The sequence below is a fragment of the Cardiocondyla obscurior genome, linkage group LG12 (assembly GCF_019399895.1).
Source record: "Cardiocondyla obscurior isolate alpha-2009 linkage group LG12, Cobs3.1, whole genome shotgun sequence".
In the NCBI taxonomy this organism is placed as follows: domain Eukaryota; kingdom Metazoa; phylum Arthropoda; class Insecta; order Hymenoptera; family Formicidae; genus Cardiocondyla; species Cardiocondyla obscurior.
In genome coordinates this window covers 1,919,839-1,941,316 of record NC_091875.1, presented here as the reverse complement: position 1 = coordinate 1,941,316, position 21,478 = coordinate 1,919,839, and the positions used below count along the sequence as shown (strand labels likewise).

Below are 21,478 nucleotides of genomic sequence, written 5' to 3'. Positions count from 1 at the left end.
CGCGAGCGGAAAGGGACCCGTCGAAAGAATGCGAAGGGGAAAGAGAAAAAGAGAGAAAGAGAGGGAAGAAGGAACACGCACACGTGGTGCCTGTGGACACAGCCCCAGGAGTTTTCGTGGACCCCCTTTCTTGAAAGAGGTCCGGGATCTTCTTTCAACTCTGTAAATTGCAACACGAGGTAAACGAGGTCGCACATGATCCTTCGGAACGCGTGGAAAAAAGTAAAAAAATTTTATTTATAATATTATTTATAAATTAATTACTATATTAATTAATATTATTTTTTTTATCTGCAATATTAATATCTATATTTATATCTCTTTGCATTTCTGTCTGTTAAAGAACTTTGAGTGGGAACACTTGAGAATATAGTTTTCGTAAAGGCGAGAGAATTCCTGCTTGTAGAAGGAATCGGAGTAAGGTCAAAGAGCACTGTCCTACGGCACGAGGGGACACGATGGAATTTGCATTTCCTGTCTACGATGAATAATTCCGGACCGTGCTGGTTGCGCACGCTTTCGAATTAGGCCCCCGCGCTTACTTAAAATCGGGCCCGAAGACTCGAGCCTATCGAATTCGTAACTCCCATCGAGCCCATAAGACTCGAATCTCGCGATAAAAACTTAAGCCGGTATTTATTTCGAAAGCAATTGAATTCTAAACGATCAGAAAAATTAATAAAAATAATAAAATAATTATGTCTATTATTATTATTACTCGTTGGAATTTACGCCACGTCTCAGTTAAAATTTCTAATGAGCGATTAATTAACACTTTTACATTTGCATGTTGAAAGAATTTCAAGGGATGCGTTTTCAGAAACTACAAACTGCAGCGACGCGAACTTTCCTACAAAAGAGGGCCTTCGTTCGCCAGACGGAGGGGCCGACGACGCGAAGGGTGGCTAAGTCTTCGGGGTAAAGTCGTAAGAAACAGCGGCTGTAAAAAAAAAAGAGGGGTGCAGGGATACACTTATGGGAACAGCTGTTCCTTGACTGGGTTGTTGACCGTGCGCACCTACACAAGGGGAATATTCACAGCAAGCCCTTTCACAGGCCTCTCTCAGGTACATGCAACACGTGTCGCGCCCGCGTTGCACCCGCTCGTTCGAACCGTTCCCCGATGATTCACGCGGGGTACAATGCTTGCTCGCACACAAAGAGGAAACAGCAGGCCTCGCCGCTGACCTCCGAGAATTATTATACGTCGCAACATTACGCGTCTAATCGTCTTAAACTTCACAATCGGCAAAAGTTTCTTATTTATTTTCAAGACAAACTTCGATAGATTTAAAAGATTTTGATATATTCTTCTAATAAAATAGTAAAAATAATATAATTAATAAAATATTTGTTGTAATATTTATTCCGAAATATTTTAATGCACTTTTGAAAAATCACTCGCTTTATTTCCTTTTTAACTTGTCTTTAAAATACCATAGGTATCACACGTTTACGGAGCTGAAACGTGAGGAGCAGCCGCGAATGAGGCACGCAATGTGTGAGCGACGGGGCACACAAGTGTGCCCCAAGACAAAAAAATCATACAACATCTGGAAGTTCGGGATAGAAGGCGATCTGCTGTAAAAACTATTTGTACACCCTGCGCGCGTGGGAGCGAGATTCACGATCTGTCTTCGTTAAACGCGTAAGTTTCACTTGGTCTTTTTGTTTTGTTGCCTCGAAACATGTTTTCCCACGTTAGGTAATTTTCTTTTCGATGATCGCAACAATATGCGCGATAAATTTTATAAAAATCGACGAGCCGAAGAAACTTATTTATACTCTGAGCCTCATAATGTTTTATACATAAAACAATTAACGCAAAAGGAGCACGAGTAAATGACGTGCGCGCTTTGTAATGGTCTAGTTCATATAAATAATTGATGTGTGCAATGTAAAAAAAGACGATGAATTAATATGATGCGCGAACATGGATCCTTATCTTTAAACATGACTGATTAAACTCATTCGGTTTTGTTAAAGAGACGTAACGTAGACACAATATCACGGTATTGAGACTCTAATCGTTCTACCGCATAAAATACGATGACATGCATAATTACGCACGTCCACGTGATATCACGTATCACGACGTTTTCAGATAACTATCGCTAGTATTCGATGGTGACTGTTTTTGTCTTAAGATACTCATTAAGAGCCTCCTGCCCCAAATCCTTGCCGAATCCAGACATCTTGAAGCCGCCAAACGGTGCTGCTACGTCGGTCTTGTTGTACGTGTTAATGAACACTGTGCCAGCTTCGATTTTTTCTGCGAATCTGAGCGCCCTGCTGATATCCTTGGTGAGAACTCCCGAAGCCAAACCGAATTCAGTGTTATTCGCCCGCGTGATCATCTGATCGATATTCTTCGAGCTGAACTTCGAAATTACCATGATCGGACCAAAGGACTCTTCCTTCGCAATGTACATGTTATCCTCGACATTTGTAAATACAGTCGGCTCGAAATACCAGCCGGGGCGATTGAGCCTCTTGCCACCGTAAACCAATTTAGCACCCTCTTCAACTCCCTTCTGTACGAACTCGAGAAGTTTGTCCAGATGAGCCTTATGATTTTGCGGCCCGTGAGCTGTGCTCCTGTCCAATGGATTGCCGATGGCGATTTTTTTCACCTCGTCGACCACGCGTCGCACGAACTCGTCATGGATAGTCTCCTCGACGAAAAGTCGCCCTTAAAAACGAAGATCAATCGTTAAATAGCAAATAAAAAAAAATAATTAAAGGTAAATAAGTAATTATCTTATTTTTTTATAGATTGATTAAATATCTTACCGGCGGCGATGCAATTTTCGCCTTTATTGAAGAACACCCCACCCATACCGATCCTGACTGCTTGCTGAATGTCGGCGTCCTCGAAGATGACGAGGGGACTCTTACCGCCAAGTTCCAACGATACTTTTTTTAGATTACTGTCGGCGCAGCATCTCATAATGGTTTGGCCAATCTGTGTAGAACCGGTGAAGCCCAGCTTTCTGATCAAAGGATGCCCGACTATAGCGTTTCCGACTTGACTGCCGAAGCCACAAACGATGTTGATGACACCGGGCGGGATTCCGGCGCGTGAGGACAGCTCAGCGAATTTCAGGGCTGTCAGAGGAGATGCCTGAGCCGGTTTCATCACCACAGTATTGCCAGCCGCTAGGCAGGCCGCCATCTTCCACGACAACATCATCAGAGGGTAGTTCCAGGGAGTGACCAGGCCGCAAACGCCGATCGGTTCGCGCCGCGTGAACGTGAGATTCCGGTTCGGACGCGCGTGCGAGATGGGTATCGTCGAGCCTTGGATTTTGTCACACCAGCCGGCGAAGTAGCGCCAGGTTTCGATGGACATGCCTACGTGAGTTTTCAGAGCGAGAGTATAAACTGCACCGGAGTCGAGAGTCTCCAGAGTGGCTAATTCTTCCTTGTGCTCCTCCATTAAATCCGCTAATCTGAAAGACAGTAAAAAAAAGTTAAAGAACTGAAATTAAATTATATCTACTTTAATTAAATTAATTAAATTAATTAAATTAAATAAATTAAATCTACTTTAATTCCATTGAAAATCAAGAAACTTACTTACATTAAATTTAATTTAATAGTTAACTCATCGTATTTTAGCATATTTAATCAACTTATTTTAAAAAATCTAACGTATAATAATTATAAATGCTAAAAAAATATGTTAGAAGAAAATGTGTAATTTATTACTTGAATAATAATGTTCCGCGCTCTCTAGCACTGATTTTGCCCCATTCACCCTCTTCGAAGGCTTTTTTTGCGGCTCTAACGGCTATATCGACATCCTCAGCGTTCGCACTTTCCACCGTGCAGATCACGCTTTCGTCGTGAGGATTTATCGTGTCGATGGGTTTACCGTGTCCGTTAACAAACTGACCGTCGATGAAGAGCTGCCTGGGGAATCTCAAAGTCCTATTATTCGCCTGCAACTCTACCGCGTCGTATTTAATCTCCTTCGCAGCCAAGTTTCCTCGAGCTGCGAGTACGACCGTCGTGGCAAACTCCTTAAAAACCGGCGCCATAAAAACGTCGACATTTTGCAGGGTAACGCCGCAGTTATCTTTTACTTCTTCGACTAGTCGTACTACGTCCATGCTGCCCCCACCTGATAGAAAATTTTCATAAATTAATTTATTATACATAGAATATTTAATGTATTTTAATCTATTAAATTTAATAATTATATATTGTATTTAAAAAAACTAAAGACTTTTAAAAAACGTTTGACGTTTTACCGGAACGCTTACCGGAAGCAAAGAAATCCGTATCGTCATCAATTTCGATTTTGAGTATATTCGCCCAGATCTGCCGCAGACCGTCGGTAGTTTTTACTTCCTCTTCCGTTAACTCTACGACTTTGCTGTCGTTAGCCTGTCCGTACTTACTTGCCGGAATGGTCTTTGTTCCGATTTTAATTCTTTCTACGTTAACGAACCGCTTGTCGACGGCCTCGATCAGCAAACCGCCTTGATGCACGATTCCTTTTCGCTCCTCGAGGTCTACTGTTTTCTCGGCTTCCGGTTGCTTATCCTTCCACAGAGATGAACCGAAAAGACGCACCTCCTCGCCGTCCAGCGTCGTCCAGGCTCCCGGTGTGCTATCCAGACCACGAATAAAATCGTGAATCTCCTTAGCCGGCTTGGACCAATTAATCTTCTGGAGTTCTTTCTTATTTAGCAGAGGGTCATAGGTCGCACCTTCCTCTGGTTGCGGTACCGAGGGTGCAATTCCCTTAGCGACAAGGTCCACCGCTTCGCCCATGGCTTTGATACCCTCTGGGTAAAGGAAATTATTGTACAAGCTGTCTACCGTATCGTTCGGTTCCACTTTGCACGATTTCTGAAGAAGTACTGGCCCGGTATCTAGCCCATCGTCTGGCCAGAAAATTGAGAACCCTGCGGTATTATCTCCTTGGATTAATGTCCTAAAACGAAAATTAATTCGTCAATAAAATTAATAAATAACGCATGCCTTATAGTAATATTTAGTATAAAAAAAAAATTTAAAGCACCAAAAAAAAAAAAAAAAATTAATTTAAGACAATTATAATTATCCGTAATTTATAGAAAAAACCCGACTTCAAAAAAAACAAAAAAGAAATTAACGCGGGGATTACGCGCCGAAAATGTGCGATACGGCGATATCATCGATTCCTAGGTCAAAAGTCTAATAAAACGCGATACGCGTCCACAGGCAAATATGCATAGTCGTTTGAAGGGATCATATAGCGGGCTCGTGACCACTCATTATCTTCGTTATTATTGGCGTCGTGTTTTCAGCGAGAAAGTAGTTTTGCCTCGCAATCTGGAACGCGAAAACTGCGGCGAACCGGTTGTTGCGGCGTGCCGATATCGAAAGATATAATACAGCAGCCTGGCTAACTTATTGCAATTAACAACGTCTACTATATTGCAAAACAACAAGTGAATTATGAACTATCGCAAAAATAATTACTTACAGTTATTTAGTATTTATTAAGAAGTGTTTCGTTAGTATAATTCTTTTAAGAGTCTCAACATCGTGACTCGGCTAAAAAAATGCTGTTTTAAATCATCGTCTGTAAAGAATACGTCTCCCGATCGCTGTAGAATTTCTAGGAGACGCGTGCAGCGATCGAAGGGAAACTCACCAGCTTATAGCACTCGCTCCTCTGTGCCTGGGCAACAGAGACGGATGGTAACATATGCTCCGATGACGAGGATGATTAATGACTTCCATGGGGATGAATTGACTACAAAAGGGGAGGACGTTGAGATCCACTTCGATGCTCTGGTATAGCTTTAAGATTTCTGGCAAGGTCGCTCCCTTACTTCTCCAGGTCTTGATCTTGAAAACCGGCGTGTTATCAGCCTTGGCAGTGGCCGCTACAATTTAAAAAAAGCAATAAAAAAAAGCGATAACGAGATAACGAGGCAAAATGCAGTGGCAGGATCATCCATTGAAATGCTTATTTTATTTCTTTTTATTCTTACAATGTTATAAGACCTCGAAAAGCGTAAAGGCCAATGAATGATCCTGTTAGTCGTCTCACGATCGAAATAAGCTTAGTATACTGATCCTACAAAAGAACTTTTTGATCACTTGTATTATACCTAGCGAGTCTTCGCGAGATCCTTTATCCGGGATCGTAAACACTCCGGTCACCTGGTGTCCATTCTGTCGCAAAAGCTTGTAGACTTCCGCCGCGAATGGACTCTGTCCGATAATAGCCACCTTGAGCTGCGCCATCGTCCGCTGCAGTTTTTTTATTTACAGATCTTTATTAATCTCGTATATTGTCATCATTTCCAAAATTTCTTTTCAAAAATACATAAAATTCTTAAGGCTTATTGTTCCAGCTTCTCTTTACTTAATAAATAACGTACTGTGCGTTATTGTTTACTTAGAAAAAAAAATTAAAACGTTTGATAAGTTGCAAAAAGATAAAACAATTTACCTTTAGATGAAACAGGAAAGCAACGTATTAAAAATTTTCGACGGATATGCTTTAATATTGAATGTAACGTCGAAAAATATTTTACTTTAATTGTAAATACTTTAATAATTAATAATTGAGTAAATAGTTTAATAATTATATAATAATTCACATACCTATTTAAGGTTTATTCCGACACCAGTAACAACGTTTTAAGCATGCTGTAAATATACATTAAGCTTATTTACAAAAGTTATTTATAAACGTTACTGTAACGAAACTTCAAATATTATCATATGAACACCGTCACCACTACCGCATGCGCATAAAAGGCGTATTACATTAATTGTAATATAATTAAAGAATTATAATATTAAGCCAAAGTCTCTCACACACTCATACAAAGTGAAACAAACTAAAAGACTTGACCATGTGGCTTTTTTAAATTTGTATTTCTCGCGTAATATTTTAATTTCCTCTGTAACATATCAATCCGATTGGCACAATATTTAATATTGAAATTACGTTACAAAAATAATTTAAATAATTAATACTAAAAAGAAGCGTTTTGTCTCGACTACGATAGAGCCAGCCGTCTAAAAGAAAAATCCACGTTTCTCGAAATTCAGTAGGTATCCTAACGGTATTCTTTTTCCCCTCTTATCCTCGGCTTTTGCAAAAACACTAATTCCAATCTGCTTACGGTATCCAAGACGAAGTTGCGCCTCCAGATGAGATTTCTGAAGCCCAGCATCAGTTGTAGGATCGCAAGTGTATCACAGGGTATGCACGTGGCGCGTTCACTTTTCTTACTGATCACACATCAAGTAAAACCGGATAGACTGGACCGAAATCGGCTTCTTCTCCGGTCTGCGAGTGGTTGACTAGACGTGGCTGCATTTATATAACGCAGACTGATATCTCTTACATCGATATCAGTTGTCAAATGAAACGAGGGTCAAGATTCATCCATCCATTGAGCCTTATCCTGTCCCCGAAGCGTCTTATCTTCAAACGTTGTCAGCGGCTAATATCCAACAGTATGCGCTTGAAATTTTTTTTTACCCTCGCTATAGGCTAAAAGTTTAATTGAATTAAAAAAATTGTAAATTATCGCAGAGATTAGGCGTTGATATTCTGTCGTAAATCAGATAACGAGCACGTCCTGTTTTACTTCGTCGTCAATGAAATTTTTTATCAAATGATATAAATCATTAAAAAAAATAATTAAATTTTTTTTACCTCGTTATCCTTGTCTCATTTTGTTTTCGAAAAATATTAAATTGATAAGAAAAGTGTGACCTTTTTTTTTTCTTTGATGGATCTCCTGGCCGAGTAATCGCAATAATCTGAAATAAATTTGCGTGATTATTGTAATGTAATGAATTTATTTACGTCAAATGTGACATCAAGAAACGAACCAGAGGGCAGAGACATTTTCCATGACGAATGACATTTTAATCAATGTGAGACACGAGTGCATACCGGATTATTCTAGTTGAAAGGAAGGATCCACTGGTTTCGGGGTCATTAGGTTACGCTCGTAACACATAAATAGATGAAAAATCTCGTCGATAATTTCGTTTGTGTTTATAACGATTTTGAGCCGCCACAAACTGGTCTCGGGTCACCCTCCGTGCTGTAATTGGCTGTAATACTGATATGTCAGCAATCTAACGATTATCTGCTCTACGAATAACTATATAACAAAATTAAAATTAATAACATATACGGAAATTATATACAATAGGTATATTATATACATTTGACTAAGTATTGATACTTAATGCTACTAAAATATTTCGTAAAACTGACTATTATATTATAACGTATGATCATACAGGATTTATATCTATAATACAATTTTTAATTAAAAGGTGCCATTTGGACCACTTTCTATAACTATTATATCTTATACAATGTATGATTTTATTTATATTGCTAAAGAAAACTTTATCGTGACAAAGGTACCGTTGCGATTCGCGAAATAAAGTTATTTATGCAAAAAAAAAATATAAAAAAATCGCTTTTGTCGATAAAGCAATTTGTCTTCGTGCCTATCAACTTAGTAACACAATTTAAAACAATATTAACTTCTTTTAGATCTCTATGCGTTAAATTAAAATGCGTTTCAGTCAAATGCTTAATATCGAGGTACTTTAAATTCGGATGCACCATCGATTGCCGTTGTCGGTTTTCTCTTGTTCATAATGTTCTGAATCTTTTGCCATTCGCGGTCGAGCTCCGCTTTCTCATTCTTCTCCTTATTATATTTTCTAGTGCGCCTGCCATCGGCCATTTTTACGCCGTACTGAAAGGCTGCCTTGGGCAGCGCTTCCTTATTATTCATATACTCGCTGTATTCTTCGGGCGTATCGAAGTCCCAGCGGCCTATCGGGCCCTTCTTATTACCCAGGTCCATCTTCGTGTAATCCACCTCGTCATCCGAATCGTCGATGGCGTCTTGCATTTCGTCTAAGCCTGGATAGCACTCGGCGTATCCTTCCGGCTCGGCCGCCAGTTTGTTCAAGAGGGCACCTTTCTTCGGCGCATTGCTATCCGCAGCAGCAGCCGCGGTGGTGGCCACCGCGTTCGGTTGCAAAACGCTCGGCAATTGCGGCGCGTTTGCTTTGTCGTCAGTATCCAAATTCGATTCAGGCTTGTCGAAGTACGAGCTCTTCTTTTTCTCGCGTGATTGCGCATCTTTTTTACTCGTCACCGTCGGCACGTAATCGCCGATATCGCCGTAAATGCTGTCGTCGGCGGCAGGCGGCCGCGGCTGAATTTCTATGTCGTTCGACTCGTCGCCGCGACCGCGTCCGTCCTTTAGCTTCTTGCCTTTCTTGCTGTGACGACTACCTTGACGCAAATACGACAGTATTTGCGCCAGTTTGTTGATTACAATGTCGTTAGTCGTGAGAGTAGGAGTGTTGTCGATCGTCGGCACATCCGCTTTGCTTCTGATCAACGTCGTCGGTATGTCAACGTCGGCGTTTTCGTCATCTAACTCGATTACGTATGCCATACGACCCGGCGTGAACAGCTCGTTTCTTTCAATCTGCTTAGACTTCATAGTCATGACGGTTTTGTACACGTTCCGTGCGATCTTCGTCTTAAATTGCATTTCGTCGTCTTTCTTCTCGACTGGCGGCGGCTCTTTCTTCGTCTTTTCCTTCGGCTTCACCAGTTTCTCCAGCTCTTGCTCTTGCTCGTGTTCCTTTGCTTCAATTTCACTGCGCACCTTTAAGACAGAAATTCAAGATATTAAAACGAGTTAATTAATAAATTTTACATATAGAAGATTATATACCTTTTGCAATAGAGCATAATCCAAGCCTTTGACCAAGTGAGTGTGCTCCATGTCACCACCCAAGAACTTAGATTGCTGAATCATCTGCCTCCTGCGTTCTGCAGCATCCATGCCGGATTTCAGATCTGGTGCAACAGCTCGATAAGCACTGGCGCTGTTCATGGGATCCTCGGCCTGGTAGTCCTGATTAGTGCCGTCTCTACGCTCCCTCGCACGATCTCTATACTTCTCTGCAAGCTCAGCCATTTTATCTTCCTCCTGCTTCTTCAGCTTCGCGTAGAAGCTCTTTTTTTTCCTACGCAGCTCCGCCCGGCTGCCTCCGCTGACCTGGGGGGTTTGGGCAGTTTTTGCGCTGGCATCCCTCACCGTTCCCGGTACCGAGGCCGGAGTAGCCGAGGGCACCGATGCTCTAGGTGTCATCAAGAGCTTTCGGAAGTCATCGTTCGTCAAGCGAACGGACATGCCGACCTCTTCCTCCGTTTCTGGCATCTTGGCTGGCTATTTTTCCTGCACCAAGTTATAATCAGCAAATTCTTCTTGAGCAATACATGCAACTCGCGTGTGATTAATCTATTTTCTAAAACAGAAAAGAAAGGTAAGTACCTTTAGTGTCCTTAAAACCTGCGAGAAAGAACGAAGTGATAATTCCTGCGCGATAATGAGCACCTCGATCAAACTTCTCGTATTTACCTCGATCAGTTTACAGACGATCATAAACGATTAGCAGAGAATAGTAACTGTGGAGGTTAGAAACTTCTCACATCGGAAACCTGAAGCTCCAAATCGCTAATGGCTTTTCTCTATCGAGTAATATACCTCTCGTTGATAAAAAAATATTAAGTTTAAAGTTCGTAGACGTTATGCAGATAGCGCGATAACCGCGCGTCGTCGTGGCCTGTGTGGCCAATGTAACCAATGGTCAATGACCATTGATGGCCATGTGGCTTTGTTATTTTACGTGTTCAGCATTGTTACGTTTTCTTGGCAAGCGTTAGCAAGCATAGTTCGACTTGAATTGACTTTAGACTCCTGGATCATCGTTGAATACTCTTGCAGTTATTGTGCTTATCAATGTCGACTGATAATGCGTCCACGTCAAAGGTGGCTACGGATAAGAATGCTGTCGAAAATGACGGGAACCCTAGCGGGTCCGGCCAGCAAGGTACCATTTTTACTCCGCTAACGAGCGTTTTGTGAAATTTATTTATTTAGATAAATATATAGTATAACGCCCGCACTTTGGATTTTCTTTAAATTTGGAAAATGTGTGTGTTTTAATGTCTTTTAACTTTTCTGAGAAGGAAAATCGTCGCTCAATTTTTCTTTTTTATAAAAAAATTTTTTAATGTCGGTAAATAAAAAAATGTAAAATTTATAACTTTAAAGATACCGCGCGTGCATTATTCTCTGCTATATGTATAAAGCAGAAAATCGTTATTTACAATAGGAAAAAATAGAATAATGTTTCCCTACTTTATACATACACATAAAAAAAATTTTAAATAAAAAAGAAGAATTGAACGACGATTTTCCTTCTCAGAAAAATTAAAAGACATAAAAAAAATATATTTTTTAAATTTGAAGAAAATCTAAGGTACTGGCGTTATACTATATATTTACCTTTATTTAGTTTACCTTTATTAATTTTCTTGAAGGTAATTGGAGCAATAAAAGAAACTTTAACACTTTCAACCGGCCGCTCAACAAAGACACAAAGAAGAGCAAACTGAAAATTGGCAGTAGGTTGAAAGAGTATGACCTGGGAATCACGGAATACATAGGCAAGCACTCCGGATTTTCGGCAATAATCAAAGAGAGATACACCGACTTTCACGTTAATGAGATCGGCCCCGACGGAGAAATAGCCAAGTTAACTAATCAAGACATTCCACCATATGTCTCTGATGAATTGTATATTGAAGACCTGATGAAAATGGTGCCGTCGTCTGTATGCGAGCAGTTGAACGGTTTGAAGAGAGAGGAGGTGATAAAGATTGATGTAACAAACATTGACAAAGATACACGCAAGAATATTCATGATCTTGCGCATAAAATGGCAAAAGTCACTAGTCAAACAATAGATGAAGGCAATAAAAAGTTGCTTACGATTATACCGAATGCAAAATTTTATAAAGAGAACAAAGGTAGGCTGTGAACTTCACTCATTATTAGTTACAACGAAAGATTTTTAATTCTTGATTATTTTGCCAGCTTTTCAGGTACGCTTAAACAATGGGATAAATTGGAACAGAAACACAGGCTATTACTGTCATTTTTTACTGCACAAAGTAAACATGGATACGATAAGTGTTGTAAATCAATTAGCGGCTCTCATGCATGTACCACCAAACAAAATTTGTTACGCTGGCACGAAAGATCGCCGAGCATGGACGACCCAGTGGCTAAGCGTGAAAAGGGCACATCCGAGAAACATATTGAGAGTAGGTAGAAGTATACGTGGTGCATACATAGGAAACTTTAAGTATGCTAGAAATACCTTACAATTAGGAATGCTGCGTGGTAATCAATTCAGAATTGCACTGAGAGATGTTTGCGAAACGGATGAGAAGATCGAACAAACGATGGTTTCGTTACGTGACAACGGTTTTATCAATTATTATGGTTTACAAAGATTCGGCTCAGTGCCTACTATACCCACACATGAAATTGGAAAGTGTCTACTTCAAGGTAATTATTTTCGTTATAGAAATTTTATTTAGTTTGTCGTATATTACAGTATCTTTCATCAATTAAGGTAAATGGCGAGAAGCGATCGAATTAATCTTGAAGCCACGGCCGGAAAGTAACGTCGAGTTAACAGAGGCGAGACAAATATACGCGGAAACTAAAGACGCCGGTGCTGCTTACGCTAAACTCAGGAGAACAGACTCCATCGAAGCGAAAGTCTTGCATGGCTTAGAAATATTAGGTGAACAAAATCCTCTAGGAGTACTCGACTCAATCCCTCGGAACATACGATTAATATATATTCATGCTTATCAAAGCTTCGTATGGAATCAAGTAGTGTCAAAAAGAATGAAAGAGTTTGGGACAGATGTAGTCGTGGGTGATTTAGTCTACGATAAGCAGAATTGTCAAAAGGATGAAGATAACGAATTTGCGGATTATTTAAACGATATCGATGACACTGATGATGGAAATGATAATAACGAAGAAACTGATTCAAATGAAGCATTTAAAGGGAATATAAATGATCAAGTAAAAATCCTTACCGAGAAAGATTTATCGAATTACACTTTAGCTGATGTAATTATGCCTCAACCTGGATGGAAAATTATATATCCGCCGTATGCAAAGGCTTGGTTTGACGATCTTTTAGCCAAAGATGGACTAACTTGTGATCTCAGACAAAAAAATAAGTAAGTGGAATTATTTACAAATGTAACATTGCAACGAATTAATTACGATCGTTTGTCACTTTTATTTTTAGAAAATATAGCTTGGGCGGGACCTACAGAAATATATTAGAAATTCCAACAAATTTATCTTGGAAAATTATGCATTATGAAAATAAACATGACGATTTAATTTTACCAGATCTTAATCAAATGAGAGCACAAGTATCTCCACAAGATAAACCAAGTATGAATTTATTATCTCTTACATTTATTCGAAATACTCGTTAAAAAAATTAAAAAAATAGCTTACACTGCATTTTTTATTATTTTCAGATGGAAAGTACAAAGCATTGATTATAGAAATGTGTTTGACGTCTAGTAGTTATGCTACAATGGCCCTGCGTGAAATTTTAAAGAATGACACTTCAGCAGAAACTCAGGCCGCTTTATCCGCTGCTCGAGACACAGAGAATATGTATTCCGATACCGATGTCGCTACATCTGGTAGTACACTTAATGAAAATTGAGAAAAATAACAAAATACCCATTTTTTTGCGATAAAAATGTAAAAAATTTTAAAAAAAGATTACGAGATAATCAGTTAAGAATTTTTTTTAAGAATAAATTATCAGATAATGAGCGAGACTTTTATAATAAATTTTATTAAAAGGTAATTATATATGTTTATAAACAAGCAGCCATCAAACCTGCAACATTCTCAAAATCGATTTTTTCAGTAATGTTTTTCGTCTTTATATTCTCATCTTGATTTGCGACAAAAATAATCGTTTTACTCTCCTCTTTCCAGCCGTATTTTTTAACCCAGTGTTTTAATGTTGCATCTGTAAAAAAAAAAAAACAAAATAATACATTTTATACTCACGAGATTAAGAATAATCGTTCATACCATCTACGCCACCGAGCAATTGTGATAGGAGAGTTCTATCTATCGTTTGAAACGTGATGCCGACCACGTGACACACGAACTTTCTTATGGAATCTTGAAAGCCGACGATTCTTTCGCAGAGTTCGGACATTGACAATACTCTGTCCCAAAAATGCTGAAAGTCGCATCGTTCCAAAATATCCCCCAGATACATAATTTGATTAATGGGACTCTCCGACATCTGAAGCAAATATATGCAGATGCATAAAAAAAATATTAAAAAAAAAAAAAAAATTTACACCTTGATAAGACTTACAAGTTTCTCACTGAGCAAACATTTACATAGCACAAAATCAGTGTGAGGCAAATTGGTCAATGCCTTGAGAAGTATTTGGCATGTGATATCCATGTTGAATCTGTGTGGGTTTAATTGGTAAAGTTTCAACACAGCCAAATTCGCCTCCAGATCGTAAGCGTTCTCTCTCGATTGTATCTCCACATACTTTTCTAAAGTCGTGAGATTATCCGGATTGTACCTGAAAGCAAGGTTTTACTGCAGTCAGAAACACGAGAAAAAAAAAAATTCAAAATTAACAGAACGTAATAAAGTGTTGGCGAGTGCCTCGTGTGGTAGTGCATGTGAGAGGCATGTTAACATGTGTCGCTGAAAAATTTATTTGTATTAATAATAAACACTGTGAGAAAAAGAACGAGACGCGCAATACCTTTCGATGCCTTTCAGCATCCCAGCCACGGTTTGACGCATCGCTTCAGCCATTATAACTTGAAAAATCACAATTTAGACACGATCGAAGTCTCAATACAGCTCTTCGGGTGACACAACCTCAAATCGACAGGGTCAGGGTGTCCAACGGAATAAACTGTAATAGGTAGAACACCACTTTTTTAAGCTACACCTGACCGGAGTATTCGTAATTGCGCAGAGCGGCACTGTGCTGCACCGGAGTTGCACCCGGCTTAGTGTTTGACATTTTTTGACAGTAAGCCGGAGAAGTTTCCCGGAGTCGTTAAGCGGCCGTTCGCACCCTCGTTGTCGTTTTCCGGGTCGTCAATTATTTCGAGAACGAGCTACGTTCGGTAGACATGGCCAAGCATCATCCGGATTTGATCTTCTGCCGCAAGCAGCCAGGAGTCGGTGAGTTGAGGTTAAGATCGGCTCTCCGCGTCAAAATATTAATAATTTCTCTTATTTTCAGCGATCGGCCGACTGTGCGAGAAATGCGACGGCAAATGCGTCATCTGCGACTCATACGTGAGGCCGTGCACCCTGGTTAGAATATGTGACGAGTGCAATTACGGATCCTATCAAGGACGCTGCGTGATATGCGGTGGTCCCGGAGTGTCCGATGCATATTACTGCAAAGAGTGCACGATACAGGAAAAAGACGTGAGTACTTATCACCGAGATTATCTCCTGCATTTTTTAATTGAAAATTAAACATCCCACACTATTATTTTCAGAGGGATGGATGTCCCAAAATAGTAAACCTGGGAAGCTCAAAGACAGACCTCTTCTATGAGAGAAAGAAATATGGATTCAAGAGAAGATAATTACACATTTTGCATATAGACCTTTTCCAAAATATATCGTTAGAACGGATAATTTATTACTTTTATAAAAATATCACTACAGTGACAACACAAATTTATTTTATTTTTTTTTTTTTGCAATATTATTCATTAGATTGTGGATATCTTGTTTATATACTTTTATACAATCAAGTAACATCCTATTTATTCAAATACAGTAAAATCAAAATTATTCTGACTAAAGAAAGACGTTCTTTAAAAATCAATATTCCATTTGTTATATAATACTACGTTGTAAATATATATTTTGCTCTGTAAATTATTTCTAAAGGCATATTTCGTCAAAATAGAATAAAAGTAAATTTTTCCAAAGTAATCTTGCACAAAGTAAAGAGTAAGCCCTTATCATACCTTTTTTTTTACGAAATTAATGTACACGGTAGACGTAATAGACGTGTAAGGTCCAATCTACAGAATATAAAATCGCGGTATATAAATATTATACAAAAACACACAAGAAATAATAAAAAAAAAAATAAAGTAAAGCTTATGTCAAAATTAACGGCGGTTCTTCTGACGGTGGCAGCTCTTTCGTTTCTTGTATCTCGACGAGCTGCCGTTTTATGATATTTCCTTTCTCGTCTACTTCGTCAATAGAGATCAAAATATTAGATATAACGGGAACAGAATTATCAGCGCCATTCTCGACTGGTTCCTCTTGTGATTCCTGTACAGTATCCTCCTCCTCCTCTTCTTCTTCTTCTTCTTCCGCATTATCCTCAACGATCTAGAATTAAATGTTTTAATTGGATCTTAATAAAATAAAAATTCTAAAAAATACTATCGTGAGGTCTACTCACTTTTACTTCTGGCAACGAGCTATTTTGGTTTAATTCTATTCTGTACTTTTTCTCCGGTAAATTCGCCTCCTCGACGGGCGACACGTTCTCCTCGTCCACAGCCTCGTATCGAACCATCTGCAGCCTGTAGCATCCGTCTTCGTCCTGCATATAGTGGAAGCGTTTGTGCCCGTTGGGCAGTTGCAATCGATGGGCTTCTATTAGGTGCTTCGTCAGTCTGTAACTCTTGCGATACTTGATCGGGCATTCGTGGCAGCAATACCACCGCACCGCCAAACTGTGAACTCGTTCTACATGCCTGTAATATATTTAATAAATTATCAAATAAAGAATACGCCAAAAAATAAGGTCTCTGTGATTACCTATCCAAAGTATAAGCTCCCTTGCACGTGTAAAGGCATCCCTCGAATTGACAGGAGAAATTCGGTCCGTTGGTATGGACAGTCATATGGGAATCAAGATCCTGCTGCGACTTGGCGGCGTGCGAGCACAGCTGACACGGGAACGTTTTCGTCGGCATGTGACGGTATCGAACGTGCTTCGCCAAGCTCGCCGGTGATTCACAACTCATGTCGCACAGGGAACACTTGTAATTGAATACATGGAATCTCATGTGATCGCGCAAGATTCCTTCGGTCGGGTAGAACTTATTGCAATGTGAGCAGCGGAATCCCTGTACTATAAATGTATAACAACTTTAAATAAAAATATGAAAAATACAGGAAATGCTGAATGCTGATGAATTTATTACCTTCCAAAGGGATTTGCCGCTGGCAGTGTGTGTGGAATTTCGTTTTAGAAGCGAACGTGGCCCCGCAGTCTGGACAGGCGACTATTTTCTCTTTAGTATGACACCTCATGTGATCTCGAAGTTTGTACATGCTTGGATACTTGCCGTTGCACCCAGTCCATTTGCACTCGACCCCGTCTTTGACTCTGTTGCCACGCGGACAGTCAGTAATATGTATTGTAACGTGATACAGATACATTTGATAATTTGTAAAGAGCTTCAAGCACTCCTCCCATCTGCACATGTGTGGAGGTGGAGAGTCTATAATGTTCTTCCATTCTGGATCTCTGTGGCATTTCTGTAATAAAATAAAACAAATTTCAATTTTTGATAACCAGCTTTGCAGACTATTGATATTGTTAAACTTACGGGCAGCTTGACTCTTCCACGGACGTTGGATCCAATACATTTTAATTTCGTGTGATAAGCGTGATAATTAACATGCCGTAATATTTCATCGCTCACGTCAACGTAATAAGGGCAGTCCTTCCACTGGCATACATAGACCTCACTGTCATCCTTCACGCTTATCTGTATGTTCGGTATGTGGCCCGAAACGTGCCTCAAAAACTGATCCATGTGAATGCTGCGAAACGTGCATTCTTTCCACTCGCAAGCTAAGTCCAACGCTTCCTTCTTCATCTGCGTCGCGACCTTACGCTTCTTCCCGCCGCACTCTGAGACGGAGTCGAACTCCGAGTCCGTGTTGTACCAGTCTTCGTACTCGAACTCGGCCAGTTTCCGCTTGAGACTCTCCTCTTCAGAGTAAGAGCAGTCCTTCTGCAAGTCTACCCATTTGCTGCATCTGTCCAACACCACCTTGCTCGCCGTCAGCTTCGCCTCCAGATCCGTCATCGTGCCGGGGACGACGATACGCGCCTCGCACCTAAAACTAGGTTTCGAACGTTAGTTGGGAGACTCGTATCTGCCACAGGCTGATCGTTTGCGGCAGCCTTACCGTGATCTTTGCTGTTCTTTCGTGTGATGTCACTCACTCATTGGCTGGTTGACCACGCACGTTTAGCTATGCGGCTGTTATTACCCTGGACACCTCCGGCAGTTCTCCGCGAGTGCACTCTCTTTCGTGGCTCCTCTCGATGCGCGTGGGTCGTCGCATCACGTAGGACATCGCTCTACCACATCGCCGGCTCTACCGATCGCAGAGACACAACCATCTGCGCCCTATCCTCAGGTTAACATGCACGCATTTATCCTCTCAAAAGGGAGAGTTTCAGTACGATGATCCTCATAAATCCCTCTAAAAAGCTGACGAACAGGTTAAGACTTGCCGCTCAAACCCCGCGTATTTTCTCCTTCCCCTCAACGCTTCTCATTGCTCTTCGAAGTTGAAAATGATTTGGAATCAACGCTGATGAACTGATCAACATAATATATAAAACTCTCAACCGTATATTTTTTTTTCTCTGCTTCTCTTACTCGTGCAACGAAAGGCAAAGCGCACGTTTTATAATAAATGTTGTTAAAAAGTACATTAACAATCAAATAGATAATACTTAATCGTCAATTACAATTAAATAAAAATAGTAATTTAATCGTGCGCCCATGTAAGTGGTTGAGAAATTAAAAATGAACAAAATGAGATATTCTTCGATATCGGGGTTTGTCGGCGCCGAGCCTCTGAAAACACTCGAGAAATATTAGGAGATTAAGAGAAACGAGTTGGTGATGGGTGTTCCCGTCAACGCCTCTTTTGTAATGGTTGCCATTCCCGCCAGCGCCGTAACTCCACCCTTTTCGTAATGGTTGCCGTTCCCGCCAACTCCGCGGTCACGCCTTTTCTTTAATGGTTGCCCTCCACCATCTTGTTAATTCCGCTGTTAATTCCGAGAAACTCCACTACGAGCACATCACCGGTGCTGCGACCGTCGACGAATAGTACACCTACACCGGAGAGCAGATATGGCATTTTCTGCGGCGACAGCGGCTAGCATACGTAACCCTGTGCGGTGGAGGCGGGGAATGAGAAATCATCGGCAGCCGACCGGCGCGGTACATACATGCGGACATGTGAAACTCGACGCACACAACTCTAAAGTAACGTTCGCTAGCCGGCGCAGCAAACGTCATATCTGCCTTCCAGCGTACGAGTCACACACACTCTGAAGATTTTCAAACATTTTAAAATAAAATAGAAAGAAAAAGAACTAAAGGAGATAAAATACGGCATGAAGAAACCGCGGTATTGGCAGGATTTATTATCTTATTTAATTGTAATTGAGGATTAAATAAGAATAGACAAAAATACTTAACTTTTTTAGGTCAAGGAAAATGCGGAGTGGCGGTGGTGAGAGTGTCAGGAAGCAGATCTCTGGAGGCGTTGAAAAGGATGACGAGCATATCCAGGTTGGAACCGAGGAGAGCCTTTCTGAGAAAGATACGTGATCCGGAGTCGGGTGAGATTATCGACAATGGGCTCTGCTTGTGGTTTCCTGGTGCGTATAATTTTGCACCCTTGACTTTTTATCGCAGCTCATAAATTTTAACTAATTTATTATTACTTTCAAAGATGATTTATGGAGCCAAGACTCGTCAATGAAAGACATAAGATGTACTGTCTATACTAGAAACGTTTCTGATATATGAATGCAAAAATTTGATTAGAATACTGTTTCCAGGCCCGCATTCATTCACCGGCGAGGATTCCGTGGAATTTCACGTGCACGGCGGCCTGGCGATCTTAACGAGATTGATGCAAGCCCTCTCAAAACTGCAGGTGCAACCAGCGCTACCGGGCGAGTTCACCAGACGCGCCTTTTACAATAACAAGCTGGACCTTACGGAAGTCGAAGGTCTGGCCGACCTGATAGACGCCGAGACTGAGTGCCAGAGGAAGCAGGCATTACTGCAAGCTAACGGTATTTTGCGTAAGCTGTATGATAGTTGGCGGAAAGTACTCTCGGAGTCCGTGGCGAGTGTCGAGGCCTACATTGACTTCGGCGAGGAGGACAACATCGAGAGCGACGTGATACAAAATGTACATCACGCTCTTAAGCAGTTGATGCGAGACATGGAGGAGCACCTGGCTGACGGCAGACGGGGAGAAATTCTGCGCAGCGGCATAAGGACTGCGATCGTCGGCGAGCCCAACGTGGGCAAAAGCAGTTTGCTGAATTGCCTGGTGCAGAGAAACGCTGCCATTGTGACGCCCATCGCGGGGACGACAAGGGACGTTATTGAGTTAACCGCGAATATTTCAGGGTATCCCGTATTGATAGCGGACACCGCCGGCATTACAGAGAATACTGGAGATATCGTCGAGGCCGAGGGTGTTCGTCGGGCCAAAAACCACGCGCAGAACGCTGATTTCGTAATCGTCGTGATGGACGCGTTAAAATTCGCAAGCAGCGATTTGTCGTATGAAGACTATTTAGGTGGATACTTCACGTCGCTGGGAATACAGGAATTATTGGCGAAAATTGGAAAGGAACGTTTTGTCGTGATAGCAAATAAAAAGGATTTACTGAAGGAAGACGAGGAGCGACGACTCGCTGGCGCCGAAGTGGTTCTTATATCTTGCAGAACGGAGGACGGCTTTCAGAACTTACTGCAATCACTGACTGATCACTTTAGTAATATGTATGATATAATCAAGTAACAGATCATTAATACTTGCAGTTGTAATTATATTATATTTCATTTAGATGCGGTAATCCGTCTGCAGAGAGTCCGACCATCAGTCAAGCGAGGCACAGAAGTCACTTGACACAGTGTTTGAGGCATCTACAGAGCTACTTCGAATTATGTGCCAACGAACAGCACGACGTGGCCATAGCAGCGGAGGAAATTCATAAAGCAATGCGAGAACTGGGAAGGATAACAGGACACGTCAGCACTAACGAAATACTTGATATTATATTCAAAAATTTTTGCATCGGTAAATAAAACGTTGTACATTTTTTTTCGTTTAATCAGATATTTTACAATACTTTAAATTGCGAATTGTACTAGTCCCGATCGGATAATTTGAATTAAGCACAGCTGCAGATCACATCGCGGTAGCTTGAAGTAGAAAATAAGTTGAAAAAAAGAGGACCTTCATAAGCATCGTATGTTTATTAACAATGTTACACGCACAATCATACATAGAACAACCTTTTGCCTGATTATAAGATATCGATACCCTACACGTTATACACAGATAGGGTTGGTTTCAAGTCGTTATCTGTATGCCATGTCCGTGTTGTGTGCTCAATTGCACCTCGTTATCATGACATTCGTCACAATAACTCCGCTTGTCCTCGTAAAAAAAATTTTATTCACTGATA

The 21,478-nt window shown here is 40.7% G+C and overlaps 7 protein-coding genes and 1 long non-coding RNA gene across 11 annotated transcripts; 4 read left to right on the top strand and 4 right to left on the bottom strand.

The window, feature by feature from the left end:
* The first annotated feature begins 240 nt into the window (after positions 1-240).
* Positions 241-1,709, top strand: LOC139107355 (uncharacterized). Its single transcript, XR_011546506.1, has 2 exons — positions 241-1,067; positions 1,443-1,709. It is a non-coding gene; the product is annotated as an uncharacterized lncRNA (long non-coding RNA).
* Positions 1,351-8,062, bottom strand: LOC139107330 (cytosolic 10-formyltetrahydrofolate dehydrogenase). Its single transcript, XM_070664860.1, has 10 exons — positions 7,922-8,062; positions 7,679-7,785; positions 7,140-7,513; positions 6,613-6,657; positions 6,114-6,255; positions 5,651-5,885; positions 4,269-4,945; positions 3,712-4,126; positions 2,794-3,452; positions 1,351-2,692 (listed from the first exon to the last, which is right to left on the bottom strand). The coding sequence occupies exons 5-10, from the start codon at positions 6,247-6,249 to the stop codon at positions 2,115-2,117; spliced, it is 2,700 nt and encodes an 899-aa protein (XP_070520961.1). The 5' UTR covers positions 6,250-6,255; positions 6,613-6,657; positions 7,140-7,513; positions 7,679-7,785; positions 7,922-8,062; the 3' UTR covers positions 1,351-2,114.
* Positions 7,873-10,544, bottom strand: LOC139107339 (protein Red). 2 transcript variants are annotated; one of them, XM_070664879.1, is made up of 3 exons: positions 10,350-10,544; positions 9,747-10,253; positions 7,873-9,677 (listed from the first exon to the last, which is right to left on the bottom strand). In XM_070664879.1, exons 2-3 carry the CDS (start codon positions 10,233-10,235, stop codon positions 8,580-8,582), a joined length of 1,587 nt encoding a protein of 528 aa, XP_070520980.1. In that variant the 5' UTR covers positions 10,236-10,253; positions 10,350-10,544; the 3' UTR covers positions 7,873-8,579. The 2 variants fall into 2 exon arrangements, with proteins under 2 accessions (XP_070520980.1, XP_070520981.1); XM_070664880.1 differs by having other exon boundaries at positions 9,747-10,323; positions 10,437-10,544.
* Positions 10,545-10,668: 124 nt separating this feature from the next.
* Positions 10,669-13,990, top strand: Pus7 (pseudouridine synthase 7). The gene is made up of 6 exons (XM_070664861.1): positions 10,669-10,908; positions 11,402-11,890; positions 11,958-12,434; positions 12,502-13,126; positions 13,198-13,349; positions 13,439-13,990. The coding sequence occupies exons 1-6, from the start codon at positions 10,818-10,820 to the stop codon at positions 13,630-13,632; spliced, it is 2,028 nt and encodes a 675-aa protein (XP_070520962.1). The 5' UTR covers positions 10,669-10,817; the 3' UTR covers positions 13,633-13,990.
* On the bottom strand, positions 13,408-14,875 carry Eif3k (eukaryotic translation initiation factor 3 subunit K). Its single transcript, XM_070664916.1, has 4 exons — positions 14,717-14,875; positions 14,308-14,527; positions 14,013-14,232; positions 13,408-13,947 (listed from the first exon to the last, which is right to left on the bottom strand). Exons 1-4 carry the CDS (start codon positions 14,767-14,769, stop codon positions 13,790-13,792), a joined length of 651 nt encoding a protein of 216 aa, XP_070521017.1. The 5' UTR covers positions 14,770-14,875; the 3' UTR covers positions 13,408-13,789.
* Positions 14,876-14,933: 58 nt separating this feature from the next.
* On the top strand, positions 14,934-15,918 carry Phf5a (PHD finger protein 5a). Its single transcript, XM_070664921.1, has 3 exons — positions 14,934-15,147; positions 15,209-15,399; positions 15,474-15,918. Exons 1-3 carry the CDS (start codon positions 15,096-15,098, stop codon positions 15,561-15,563), a joined length of 333 nt encoding a protein of 110 aa, XP_070521022.1. The 5' UTR covers positions 14,934-15,095; the 3' UTR covers positions 15,564-15,918.
* On the bottom strand, positions 15,582-18,287 carry Hinfp (Histone H4 transcription factor). Its single transcript, XM_070664876.1, has 6 exons — positions 18,151-18,287; positions 17,562-18,084; positions 17,154-17,490; positions 16,765-17,080; positions 16,403-16,700; positions 15,582-16,329 (listed from the first exon to the last, which is right to left on the bottom strand). The coding sequence occupies exons 2-6, from the start codon at positions 18,045-18,047 to the stop codon at positions 16,090-16,092; spliced, it is 1,677 nt and encodes a 558-aa protein (XP_070520977.1). The 5' UTR covers positions 18,048-18,084; positions 18,151-18,287; the 3' UTR covers positions 15,582-16,089.
* LOC139107340 (tRNA modification GTPase GTPBP3, mitochondrial) lies at positions 18,177-21,181 on the top strand. 3 transcript variants are annotated; one of them, XM_070664881.1, is made up of 4 exons: positions 18,177-18,384; positions 19,472-19,645; positions 19,829-20,789; positions 20,855-21,181. In XM_070664881.1, exons 1-4 carry the CDS (start codon positions 18,177-18,179, stop codon positions 21,093-21,095), a joined length of 1,584 nt encoding a protein of 527 aa, XP_070520982.1. In that variant the 3' UTR covers positions 21,096-21,181. The 3 variants fall into 3 exon arrangements, with proteins under 3 accessions (XP_070520982.1, XP_070520983.1, XP_070520984.1); XM_070664882.1 differs by having other exon boundaries at positions 19,829-20,782; positions 20,855-21,054; XM_070664883.1 differs by lacking the exon at positions 18,177-18,384 and adding an exon at positions 18,906-19,392.
* The last annotated feature ends 297 nt before the right edge of the window (positions 21,182-21,478 follow it).

What these genes read in the sequence shown, in the direction of transcription:
- LOC139107330 (XM_070664860.1), bottom strand. Translation starts at nt 6,249, where the DNA reads ATGGCGCAGCTCAAGGTGGCTATTATCGGACAGAGTCCATTCGCGGCG. An exon ending in ATCTCGCGAAGACTCGCTAG is followed by an intron (nt 5,886 to 6,113) that starts GTATAATACAAG and finishes TTTAAATTGTAG; the next exon opens with CGGCCACTGCCAAGGCTGAT. An exon ending in CGCGGAACATTATTATTCAA is followed by an intron (nt 3,453 to 3,711) that starts GTAATAAATTAC and finishes ACTGTCTTTCAG; the next exon opens with ATTAGCGGATTTAATGGAGG.
- LOC139107339 (XM_070664879.1), bottom strand. Translation starts at nt 10,235, where the DNA reads ATGCCAGAAACGGAGGAAGAGGTCGGCATGTCCGTTCGCTTGACGAAC. An exon ending in ATTATGCTCTATTGCAAAAG is followed by an intron (nt 9,678 to 9,746) that starts GTATATAATCTT and finishes TCTGTCTTAAAG; the next exon opens with GTGCGCAGTGAAATTGAAGC.
- Pus7 (XM_070664861.1), top strand. Translation starts at nt 10,818, where the DNA reads ATGTCGACTGATAATGCGTCCACGTCAAAGGTGGCTACGGATAAGAAT. An exon ending in TGGAAAGTGTCTACTTCAAG is followed by an intron (nt 12,435 to 12,501) that starts GTAATTATTTTC and finishes TCATCAATTAAG; the next exon opens with GTAAATGGCGAGAAGCGATC. An exon ending in GATCTCAGACAAAAAAATAA is followed by an intron (nt 13,127 to 13,197) that starts GTAAGTGGAATT and finishes TTTTATTTTTAG; the next exon opens with AAAATATAGCTTGGGCGGGA.
- Eif3k (XM_070664916.1), bottom strand. Translation starts at nt 14,769, where the DNA reads ATGGCTGAAGCGATGCGTCAAACCGTGGCTGGGATGCTGAAAGGCATC. An exon ending in GTTTGCTCAGTGAGAAACTT is followed by an intron (nt 14,233 to 14,307) that starts GTAAGTCTTATC and finishes TATTTGCTTCAG; the next exon opens with ATGTCGGAGAGTCCCATTAA. An exon ending in ATTGCTCGGTGGCGTAGATG is followed by an intron (nt 13,948 to 14,012) that starts GTATGAACGATT and finishes TTTTTTTTACAG; the next exon opens with ATGCAACATTAAAACACTGG.
- Phf5a (XM_070664921.1), top strand. Translation starts at nt 15,096, where the DNA reads ATGGCCAAGCATCATCCGGATTTGATCTTCTGCCGCAAGCAGCCAGGA. An exon ending in CCGCAAGCAGCCAGGAGTCG is followed by an intron (nt 15,148 to 15,208) that starts GTGAGTTGAGGT and finishes TCTTATTTTCAG; the next exon opens with CGATCGGCCGACTGTGCGAG. An exon ending in GCACGATACAGGAAAAAGAC is followed by an intron (nt 15,400 to 15,473) that starts GTGAGTACTTAT and finishes TATTATTTTCAG; the next exon opens with AGGGATGGATGTCCCAAAAT.
- Hinfp (XM_070664876.1), bottom strand. Translation starts at nt 18,047, where the DNA reads ATGACGGATCTGGAGGCGAAGCTGACGGCGAGCAAGGTGGTGTTGGAC. An exon ending in GGAGCTTATACTTTGGATAG is followed by an intron (nt 16,701 to 16,764) that starts GTAATCACAGAG and finishes AATATATTACAG; the next exon opens with GCATGTAGAACGAGTTCACA. An exon ending in GCTCGTTGCCAGAAGTAAAA is followed by an intron (nt 16,330 to 16,402) that starts GTGAGTAGACCT and finishes ATTTAATTCTAG; the next exon opens with ATCGTTGAGGATAATGCGGA.
- LOC139107340 (XM_070664881.1), top strand. Translation starts at nt 18,177, where the DNA reads ATGTCACTCACTCATTGGCTGGTTGACCACGCACGTTTAGCTATGCGG. An exon ending in GCTCTGCTTGTGGTTTCCTG is followed by an intron (nt 19,646 to 19,828) that starts GTGCGTATAATT and finishes TACTGTTTCCAG; the next exon opens with GCCCGCATTCATTCACCGGC. An exon ending in ACTGATCACTTTAGTAATAT is followed by an intron (nt 20,790 to 20,854) that starts GTATGATATAAT and finishes TATTTCATTTAG; the next exon opens with ATGCGGTAATCCGTCTGCAG.